Source organism: Catharus ustulatus, chromosome W (genome assembly GCF_009819885.2).
Source record: "Catharus ustulatus isolate bCatUst1 chromosome W, bCatUst1.pri.v2, whole genome shotgun sequence".
NCBI classification, from domain to species: Eukaryota; Metazoa; Chordata; class Aves; order Passeriformes; family Turdidae; genus Catharus; species Catharus ustulatus.
Genome location: NC_046261.2, coordinates 3,621,627 through 3,633,151, shown reverse-complemented (window position 1 = coordinate 3,633,151; position 11,525 = coordinate 3,621,627). Strand labels below are relative to the sequence as shown.

Genomic DNA, 11,525 nt, shown 5'->3' with positions numbered 1-11,525 from the left:
TGGAGGCACAAAAGGCAAAGATCATGGGTTTAGATGAGAACAATTTTCTGGAAGAAGCAATGAGATAAGAAAACAAAGAGCAACAGCAACAATATTAATAATATAGGTATACAAAAGATGCATACAATAGAGATGTACAAAAAAGAGTGATTCACATGCAAAAATGCTCACTACCGAACCTGTGACAAAAAATAATGCCAAATGTCTCTCCCTCACCACATTTTCTCAAACAGAAGGAACCTGTTCCCCAGAGAGTCACTTTCTCCTGCCCCAGGCAATTGGGTGAGGTAGTATAGAATAACCTCAGGGCCCTAGCCATGCTCCCTCCTGGCTAATGCAAAAATTAACCTTGTCCTGCTCCGAACCAGGACATTATCCACCACTTGTTCTATACCATCTATTCATGCTCAAATCCTACACCATTTAACTATACACATATATATGCACATGTATCATTTCCATAATCAATGATCATCCCTCCAAGATGTGTGTTGAATTCATTTAGTCCATGACTGTGGGTTCTATCCGTCCTAGATGTCTTCCAGGGCTGGAGGGCTGGTGTACTGATGGCTTGTTGCTGCATTAGGTGCTCACAACTGGTGTGTACCCAGGTCCTTGAGCAGAACAATCCCATGGGTGGGCTTGCCTTTGTTTGAGGCAAGACTAATCTAAACTGTCTTCCCCAACGCATTTCTCATATGCAGCATGGGGACTTTATCCCCTTCTGTGGGAACCCAGGACATCCCTCTGGCTGTCTTGGATGTCTTGATATCCCGGCAGAGCTCTCAGAAGCTTTGGCACAGAACCCAAGACCCCTGTGCCTTTTATTTCAACCCCTGGGAAAAACCACCACCTTTGCCTGAAGAGTTGCAAGTCACAAAAAATAAGTACAGTAATTTCACGATTACAAACCGCACCGTTTTGACTAAAATTTTGCTCCCACCCCAGAAATGCAGCTTACACTCAGGGGCGGCTAATATGTGAATAATTTTCTGACATTTCCAACCCCGGGAGTGCAGTTGAGGTGCCGAGTCAAGTAACCTGCCAGTAAAACCCAACATTGCATGATTGTTACAAATTGGTTACTCTGTTTCACGGCGGGTGGAGTCGGTTCAGTGCCGGCAGCATGGGGGGGGGGAAGGTGGGGGAGCTCCCTCCTTCAGACAGTGCAGCCCGAGGGAGAGACGGGGAGTTCCCTCCTGCTGGCCCCACGGCCCGGGGAGAGGCGGAGGGCTCCCTCCTGCTGGCCCTGCGGCCCGGGGAGAGGCGGGGGGCTCCCTCCTGCTGGCCCCGCGGCTCGAGGGGGAGACAGGGGGCTCCGTGTTGCCATCCCCGTGGCTCGGGGGGAAGGCGGGGTCTCCCGTCCTCGCCTGCTGCCACCGCCGTAGGAGCAGGCAAGCTCCCGTCCCTGCCTGCTGCGGGAGCGAGGGGACTCCTTCCCCTCCTGCTGTTGCAGGTTCCTGCGGGCTCCGTGCCCCCCTGCCACTGCGACGCAGTGCCGGGCACGGGGCGAGCGAGCCCAGCGGCGGCAGCAGCGCCAAGCAGGACCACCTGGCCCTGTCGGCAGCCCGGAGCCCTCACAGCCCTAGTCGAGCCAGTAAACCCCCCCGAATCCCGCGATTCTGTTACTATTTGGCAACTTTGTTGCACGTGGGTCCTTGCTGCGAATGACAGAGCAGCTTATAATTGGGTGCGACTTGTGTATGGACAAAGAACGAAATGTTTGCCAACACCCGGAGATGCGGCTTATAGTCAGTGCGGCTTGTAATCGTGAAATTACTGTAGTGTATAAGTTAGTTTATTACAAGGTAAAAAAGTAAATTTTTAAGATTTTTTAGAATAGGGGTCTGGGGTCAAGATGGAGGAATTTGGGTGTGTTCTGTCCTTCTTTCTCCTTCTTCTTGGCATCCATTTTCTGGGTGATGTTGGCACTTTTAGATTGGTTTAGAGTAGAACTAGACTGTACAATATAAGTGATAGGTATTGGAAGATAACTGTAAACAATGTTCATGTAGTTTGTAGTATAAAAAGATAATACTGCCCAAAAGGTGAGCAGTGTGCCTTGGACTGACCTGCTGAACAGACCTTAGCTGGTCAGGGAAATAACTTCTTAGATAAGATAAAATAAACAACCTCTGGAAACTACAGAAGATGACACCTGACTCCTTCTTCAGTTCTCGGGCTGGGAAACAGAGACTTCAAACATACTAAGGTGCTCATCTCGAGCTCCTAAGACACCACTGGCATCCCTGGGTGGGCACCAGGGTGGGTTACCAGCCTAAATTACAGCCCGAGAAGAGGCACACCACCAGAGAAAAGTCCAGAGAAGAAATTTTGACCTCTGCTGAGAGACAGGCTGCTCCAAGCTTGACTCGGATGGGAGGACACCCGGGAGTCCTCACCTGTGACCTACTGGCCAGTGACCAGGAAAAAACCATCTGACTCGACCTTGAAGACGACGTACTTTTGGTAAGACAGGTCAAAATTCAGAACATGGAGGGGGCATACTCCCAGGAACAGATAACTTTTCTGTTCACCTTAAAAGGGTGGCTGCCACTCATCCAATGGCAATTTCAGAAAAAGAACTCAAAATTTTATTGTTCTGAGTTTGGTTAAAGTTTCCCCATGCAGAGACAAATCTGTTGTTTGAACCAGGTTTTTGGCAAGAGATAAACAGATGTCTTTATGATTTGGCAACTAAAAATGATAAAGTAGCCTTGAAGCTCTTATCCCCAGCAAGGAAAATGCTTGAGCTCATATCTCGCGGAACCACAGCTCCTGCCAGCTATCAGCGGGCAGCACAAAATCTCCCAGAAGCTGGAGGGGAGTTCCTGTCCTGTCAGCAATAGACAGGAGAGATTTCATCTTGCCAGCAGCAGACAGCAATTGCTAGTCAGGGAGAGCCTGAAATGGCTCGGGGTGAATCCCCAGAGACCCCAGAATACCCGGAATCCCCGGATCTCCTGGTTCCCCTGGGTCACCATGGGAAAAACACGTTTCACTGTCCTGGTAAAATTTAAAAGATTTAATAAAAAGACAATAGGAGACACACATAAAGCAAAGGATTAAAATGGCCAGGTGCTTGGCAAGTTGCCAAGAGCACACGGTTGCTTCGGGAATGCCCCTTTAAATGCATTTCACAATACATCAACCTGTTGCATATTCATAGTCCTTCTTACATAGTAAAATATTTCTGGGAACTATTTAGCATGGCTACTCCTCGGGTCTGCCTTTTTAGAGCATGTGTGTTTCGTGGCTTGTGGTTTTAATCCTCTTCTTATAATCTTTTTATTTGGGTGGTGGTCCTGGCCTTTTGCAGTTGGTGAGTGTTGATAATTGTAGTGTCAGCTACAGGGCCCCCATCACACATTCACGGGCTGTTATCTCAACTAGGCAGGTAGTTTCAGCATACTATCTCTAAAAAACTTATGTCTAACTTTTGCTATTAGAAGAAAAGAAAAAAATATATATTCATACAGAAAAGCTATTTTAACATTATACATATAGCATTTATCCCAATAGTTGTTACAAGCCAATAATATGTCATGCACTTATAACAACCAGAACATCCAATTCCGGGAAAACTTAAGTTAGAAATCTTGCCAAGCGAATTAGAGGACTTAGATTTCTGCTTTTTTAAGGCTTGTCTCCCAGACGCGGCAAAAGCAGTTTGCAACATTCTGGAGGTGGACAGGGGGGCCGCGGGGACAGTGGGAGGCACTGCGGGGACCGCGGGAGACACGGTGCGAACAGCGCACACGATCATGAGAGCAGGCAGGCAGCAGCCGTCTGCGATGCGCTTGGTAGCAGCAGCGATAGGTGTGAGTGGGCCACACAGAACGGGGCACGCGGCGGCACAAGCGGTGGCGGCCCCGGTGGCAGCGGTGGCGACGGGCACATGCGCGATTGCCGCGGGACGCAGCAAGCGTGCGTGGGGGATGCAAAACCCGGAAGCACTAGCGGGACCGGCACCGGGCATGAATGCTGGCACAGCACCACAGGGGGACAGCTCCGATGAGAGCGAGGCGGGGACATCGGGCTTGGAGGAGGATGAAAACTGCGATAATGAGGGTGGTCACGATGAGAAAGAGGGCCTTTCAGAGAGTGCGGCTGTTCTGGACCAGGCAGAGAGGAGGCATTTCCCCTGGCACCACCATGTCAACGACGTCTTGGTTCCCATGGCAACAGACGGGCGGCCAGCTACAGCCACGGCAGGTGATACAGCCCTAGTCTCAATCAGGGTCTGAGATTGAGGGTTTCTGACAAAACTTGCAAGAGTTGTGTGAAACACTCAAAAACCTCTCAGAGTCACAAGAAAGAATTGGTAGCAGAAATTTATCAGAAGTAAAATCAAAATCTACGTCGACCCCGGCAGGGCGGACGACAGCACCACCTAGTGGCGGAACAGTAACATTGCACGATTTTTTTCCAATTTCTTACAAAAAGATATCCAGTTTAAAGAAAAGGGCTCAGGACATCCCTGCTGTAATGGAGCAACAGGACGATACAGTATGCATTACAACTTCAGAAGGTGTTCCAGCCTGGGCAGTTTCAACTGATGCCAGCTCATCCAGCCAAGGACAATCAGTCATGATACCAAAAGGTATTAAAATTTTCTTACATTGTATGGGAACAACTTTGGAATCTTGTCCAGAGTTGTGGGCTGAACTTCCACAGATTTTTCAAACAACTCAAGAGTCACAGATCCCTGCTCCCCAACTAGAACCAGGAACAGCTCAACAGGGTGTATCGGTACCTCTAATGCAGGTGAGTTCCAAAATAGGGGAAGCTACAGCATGGCAACAGGCACAACAGATGACTCCCCTCAACAGGCAAGTGCCCATGGAAACGCAGACATTGATTGATTGGCCAAGCATCAGAATGAATTTAACAAAAGATAAAAGGTATCCTGTGATTAGTACAGGAGACATTGCAACGCCTGTCAATTACGATGCTCAGGGCCAAAATCCAAGATGGGAACGATTAGATCATGAGGTAGTTAAAGATTTAATCTAGACCATCAGAGACAATGGACTGGGATCTTCATATTTCAAACAACTTTGAAAGATACTTTTAATATTTATGATTTAACTCCATATGATCTCAGATCTCTTGTGTCGCTGATTCTCACAGACACACAAGCATTGGTATGGGACAGCAGATGGAGAAGAACTCTCCAAGAGCTGAGGACCAGATATCAAGGTAGGCCCAACGCAGCTCTCACCATGGCACAATTAGCAGGTGATCCTCCTGAGGACAGTCCGGTGCAACAAACGAGGCTTCCACGAGAGGTGTTGAATGACATCAACGAAGCTGCAAGGAAAGCAATTCTACAAATTGCACCAGCAGGCATTCAAGATACCATCTACACAGACATCAGGCAAGGTGCCTCTGAACCTTTTTCTTCATTTACAGATTGACTCACACAAGCCATGGACAGGCAGGTGACTGATGAGGCAGCAAAACCACATCTGCTCAAAAGCCTTGCATTTGCCAATGCCAACCAGGAATGCAAACGAGTCATCAGTGCAATCCCAGGTCAACCCTCTCTGGCAGAGATGGTGGAAGCGTGCAGCAAGGTGAGGACACCTCAACATGTTGCATCCATCGTGGAGAAACAAATGGAGAAAATGCTCCAGGCACAAAGTGAAAACCTCGAGAAGGTTCTCGCAAACTTTCAAAAACAGAACAACTCCCCTGGAGGACAATGTTACAAATGTAGGGGTTTTGGGCATTTCAAGAGGAACTGTCCTCAACTCACAAAGACTGGAAGGCCACCAGATGTTTGTCCAAGATGCAGGAGAGGAAAGCACCTTGCGAGTGAGTGCTGCTCTCAGACAGATGTGGACGGAAGCCCTCTACCTCTTCCGGGAAACTCAAAAAAGAGCGCGAATCATCAGCATGTGATGAAACAAGTGATGGCAATGGCACAGGGAACAACATCACAGACAGGGCAATCATCGAGGAGCGTCAATCAGACTCCCTCAGCAGGACAATCGTTGGCATCTCCAGTGACCCAGAGTTGCTGCTGCCCGGAGCACAGTGCAACCTGGCAGCTTCCAAATTGATATGCTTCCTGAATGAAAATCATGCAGTGATACCCACAGGTGTCCCTGGGGCCTCCTGGAAAAGGCAGGATTTTTTAATAATAGGCAAAGACAGAAGCAGCATCTTCGGACTGATCATTTTTCCTTCAATCGTCTCAGCAAATTGCAACGAAGAGCTGAAAATTTTAGCAATAGCTCTTAGGCCACCATTAACTGTTCCAGAAAACACTCCAATAGCCAAAGCTATTGCTTTACCACCTCATCCAGTGGAACGGGTCATGCCGCTGTTTGATCAAGAAGATCCTTCATTAAACGACCATGTGAAAATTCATGCCTCATAGGTGAAACACATAGGTCAGGATCAACCCATCATTTCCTGTCAACTGATGTGTGGTGACAAGACAATCACCATCGTAGGAATGCTCAACACGGGGGCAGATGTCACAGTCATTTCATACATTTTTTGGCCTCGGGAATGGACTTTAGCAGCACCCTTGGGTTCAATTACAGGCATAGGGGGAAGCTCCATACGTCTGCAAAGTAAAATTGCAATTGTCTCAGGACTGGGGGAAAAACAGCGGTCATTCGTCCTTTCATTGTGCAAAAGCCCATCACAGTATGGGGGAGGGACCTTTTGGCACAATGGGGCCTGAGACTGGAACTGGATTTCTAGTGGGGGGTCACTGTGGCACTCACCACTCCAAAACTGACCCGGAAGATGGACAAACCTCTTTGGGTGGATCAATGGCCGCTGGAGCGAAAGAAATTGAGTGCTATGAAGAGTTTAGTCAAGGAACAACTGCAAAAGGGACACATTAAACCAACAAATAGTCCCTGGAATTCTCCAGTGTTTGTCATTCGTAAGAAGACTTCAGGTTCATGGAGGTTGCTTCATAGTCTCAGAAAACTCAATGAGGTCATCGAGGAAATGGGACCACTTCAACTGGGACTTCCTTCTCTCACAATGATTCCGAGAGATTGGTCACTTGTGATCATCGATCTCAAGGACTGTTTTTTCAGCATTCCACTTCATCCAGATGATGCTCACAGAATGGCATTCTCTGTTCCAAGTCTCAACAGGGAAGAACCTCTGGAAAGGTACCATTGGGTGGTTTTACCACAAGGCTTCAAAAACTCACCGACTATTTGCCAATGGTATGTGGCTCGAGCTTTGGCTCCAGCAAGGGAAAAATATCCGGAAGCGAAAATCATTCATTACATGGATGATTTGTTTATTGCAGCATCAGCACAACAAGAGCTACAAAAAGCTCGTGATTGTGTGATTACAGAAGTGCAAAAGGCAGAACTGGAAATCAGCACTTCGAAGATTCAAGAGATCGCACCATGGAAATAACTGGGATGGAAAATCACAGAGCAGACAATAAAGCCTCAAAAAATAGAGATCAGCTCGAGACTTAACAATCTGCAAGATCTACAACAACTTCTATGAGAAATCAACTGGATGAGACCAATCTTGGGAATCACAAATGATGATCTGTCATCTCTATTCAATCTTTTGAGAGGAGACAACAATATCAAATCTCCCAGAACTCTCACACCAGAAGCAAGAAAAACTCTAGGGAGGATTGCAGAGATCATCCAGCAGAGACAGGCACATCGTTATATGGCTTCCCTGCCCTTTTGTTTTGCGGTGTTGGGAGAAGAGACACAGTTGTATGGTCTGATTTTTCAGTGGGATGAGTCTCAAAGAGACCCTCTTTTAATCATAGAGTGGATTTTTCTATCTTACAGGTCCCCGAAAACAATCCTCACAAACCTGGAGATGACAGCTCAGATCATAATGAAAGCAAGGACAAGGTTGCTGACAATGGTAGGCAAAGATTTTTCAGTAATTTATCTACCCTTGAAAAAACAATATTTTGATTCGGCAAATCAGAAATCTCAAGACTTGGCAATTGCATAGTTAGACTATCCAGGTGTTTGTACAATTCATTATCCAAGCCACAGGTTGTTGAAAGCAAAATTAAATTTTAGGGCAAAACCAAAAATAAGTGAGGAACCATTGGACGGGAACACAGTATTCACCGATGGTTCAGAAAAGACCCACAAATCAGTAATCACATGGCAAAATTTAGTTAGAGGAGAATGGGAATCAGACATAAAAATAGTACAAGGTTCACCACAAATTGTGGAATTAGCAACAGTGGCCAGAGTTTTTGAATTATTCCAGCAGCCTCTCAATTTGCTCACAGATTCAGCATATGTGGTCAAAAGATTGGAAGGATCACTTCTAAGAGAGACAAACAATGAGATTCTATATTCATACTTATCATGTATGAAAACACTGCTGGAAAACAGAACACATAGATATTTTATCACTCACATCAGGACACATTCATCTCTCCCAGGCCTTTTAGCAGAAGGGAATGCTCAGGCAGACAAATTAACTGTGTCCGTTTTGGAAACCTTACCAGACATCTTTGAACAGGCGAAATTGAGTCATGCATTTTTCCACCAAAATGCACAGGCATTGATGGAATCTTTTCGCATTTCAAAAAGTCAAACAAAGGAAATTATCCAGGCTTGTCCAGATTGTCAGCTTGTGCAGCCATCTGCATCCACGGGAGCAGTTAACCCGAGAGGATTGCAGAGTCTTCAGCTGTGGCAAACTGACATCACAAAACATCCATCTTTTGGAAAGCTCAAGAACATTCATGTTTCATTTGACACTTTCTCAGGAGCAATCTTTGCATCATTACATACGGGTAAAACCGCACAGCATGCTTGTCGACATTTTTTGCAAGCATTTGCATCTTTAGGGGTGCCTCAAGAAATTAAAACAGACCAACATGGTCCAACATATATCACAAAGGTGGTTGACAAATTTCTGAAAAAGTGGGGTGCCAGACATACCTTTGGCATTCCCCACTCTCCCACAGGTCAGGCAATCATTGAGAGAACACATCACACCCTGAAAACCCTCTTGGATAAACAAAAAAGCAGGGAGGCAGAGGCAACACCTCACATGCGGTTGAAAAAAGCTTTGTATGTATTGAATTTTCTGAATGGTTCTTTTTCAGAGCCCACTCCACCGATCATATGACACTTTTCGAACAGCACACGGGCAAAGTTAAGGGAGAATCCTTTAGTTTTGATCCGAAATCTGGAGACAGGACGGATTGAAGGACCTTTCAAATTAATTACTTGGGGGAAGGGTTTTGCTTGTGTCTCCACAGAGTGAGGACCAAAGTGGGTGCCAGCGAGACATGTGAAGCCATATCGGACCCAGACGCAAGCAGACACAAACCCTGGAAGCGAAGAGGCGAGCACACAGACGGAATCAGAAGCCGAGATTGTGAACTCCTCCTTGATCAACACATAAGGAGTTCAAGGACTTGGGGTTTCTTTAAGGACTTGGGTGTCATTGCATTGCAAAAGATTCTCACATGGGGGAAATCATGAGCCCAAGGTTCAATATGGGGTTCAGTCGGATGGTTTTGTGTTCCATTCTTTTATCAATTGTCTTAGGCAATAGGGCAGATTTACCCATGATTCAATCAAAGGAGAACGTTTGGGAAAGTTTAGCCAATGCAGCAGGTTTGGACACCATTTGTTTGACACACTCAAGGCCAAAAAAACCATTCTCAACATCTTTGGTGGGCTTGCCAGTGAAAGATTGGCCAATTCCAAAGGATATCCCTCCAAAGATTTTGCAGGTCATCTCGACTCCTGTGGATGGATGGCACGTTTGGACCCAATTTCTTCCTGTGGCTCCTTTTGAACCTCAGGAATTGGAAAGTCTTGGTTCGACAAAAATGGATTTTTGTATAAAATTCAATTTTTCGGGAGTGACAAAAACCAAAACCGTAGATGTTACTCCAAATCATGACATTTATAGAAATGCTTCTTCTTGGTGTAACTACACTAAGATTTTAAGCAAACCATCCCTCCAAGTTCCTGTGCAATTGCTTCGAGGAATCTTTTTCATTTGTGGGGACAGAATCTGGCCTGCTATCCCTGCAAACATCAAGGGAGATCCATGCAGCATTAGAAGACTTTCGTTGCTAACACCCAACTTGAAAATTTTGAGAGAGAAAAAACATAAAGAGAAAAGATCAATCAAACAATATGATCCAGATTGTGATGACAGTGTTTATACATGGAACAAGGCTCAGAGAATTGCTTTAGCGATATTCTCACCCCAGGCAGCATCAGGGCAAGCCTTGACTCAATTGCATCACATGGGTTGTTGGCTGAGCAAACACGCTCGTGCTATTTCTCTTGCACTAAGTGACATGTTAACCAATGTCGACAGTGTAAGATTAACCACTCTTCAAAACAGAGCAGCAATTGATTATCTATTGCTGACACATGGGCATGGGTGTGAAGAATTTGAGGGGATGTGCTGCATGAACCTGTTCGATCATTCAAAATCTATTCATGAAAACATAAAGCAGCTGCAAGAAGGTGTGGCCCAGCTTGGGGAAGTTACTGGATCATGGTTGTGTTTGACTTTTTTGACCTTTCACCATTGTGGAAGGAACTTTCGAAGATAGGGTTTTATATATTAGTAGGGCTTGTAATTCTTCTGCTCATTCTGCTGTCCATATTTCAATGCATGGCCATGAACAGGGCCACAAAAGAGGTGGTTTTGGTTGAAACAGCGGGGGGAGATGTGGAAACCCAGGACATCCCTCTGGCTGCTTACCTAAGTAGATTTGCTGGACTGTGATGTAATCAGTGTGCCAGGCCTCCCCATATTTATATTTCAACCATCATCCCCCATACCACAGGGGCTTTACCCACTTGGCCTGTTTGATTTCAATGCATGTTTCACAGCTATGGATAGCCTGGGAGACAGTTGTCCATCAAGTCCACCCCTCGATCACAAGCCCATCTGTATGTTGCATTTCTTCCCTGATGACCTCAGGCATCATGGGCTCACTGAGCCAGAAATAATTCACCCTTGTATTGCCAGTCCAGATCCACCTGAGACACTTTAATCTTGGCAGCTATATTTACTTGTCCATTGTGATGTTCTTCAGTAGCCTGACTTGGGTACATGTGAATCTACATTACAGTAATTTCACGACTATAAGGCACACCCTTTTGACTAAAATTTTCCCCCGAACCCGGAAGTGCACCTTATAGTCCGGTGCGCCTTATATGAGCTACAAAGTTTGGAAATTTGCCTACCCAGAAGTGCAAGTCGCAATGGGGGGGCGGTGCCGCGGGAGGGCCAAGTCGCGAGGGGGGGTGGAAGCGGGCGTCCGCAGCCAGCAGGAGCCATGCAGGGAGGGAGGGAGCTGCCGCTGGCCCCGGCCCCAGCGTGGGGGGAACGAGGAGCCACCAGCGGCCGTGGCAGCCGAGCCGCAAACTGAGCTGTGCCAACCGGCGGCCGGGCAGGAGTGCCTGGGCCCGCGGCAGCTGCGGCCACCAGGACCTGTGGCTGCGCAGTGGTAGCCGTGAGCCACGCCAGCCAGCGCTGAGGCCCGCTGCACGGGGAGGGCACCTGGG

At 46.8% G+C, this 11,525-nt stretch overlaps 1 protein-coding gene across 1 annotated transcript; it reads left to right on the top strand.

Moving 5' to 3' along the window:
• Nucleotides 1-3,967: 3,967 nt before the first annotated feature.
• On the top strand, nt 3,968-11,096 carry LOC117005017. Its single transcript, XM_033076232.1, has 3 exons — nt 3,968-4,603; nt 7,800-7,878; nt 9,223-11,096. Exon 3 carries the CDS (start codon nt 9,455-9,457, stop codon nt 10,562-10,564), a length of 1,110 nt encoding a protein of 369 aa, XP_032932123.1. The 5' UTR covers nt 3,968-4,603; nt 7,800-7,878; nt 9,223-9,454; the 3' UTR covers nt 10,565-11,096.
• Nucleotides 11,097-11,525: the final 429 nt, after the last annotated feature.

Excerpts from the sequence above, each read along its gene's own strand:
- LOC117005017 (XM_033076232.1), top strand. The coding sequence starts at position 9,455 with ATGGGGGAAATCATGAGCCCAAGGTTCAATATGGGGTTCAGTCGGATG.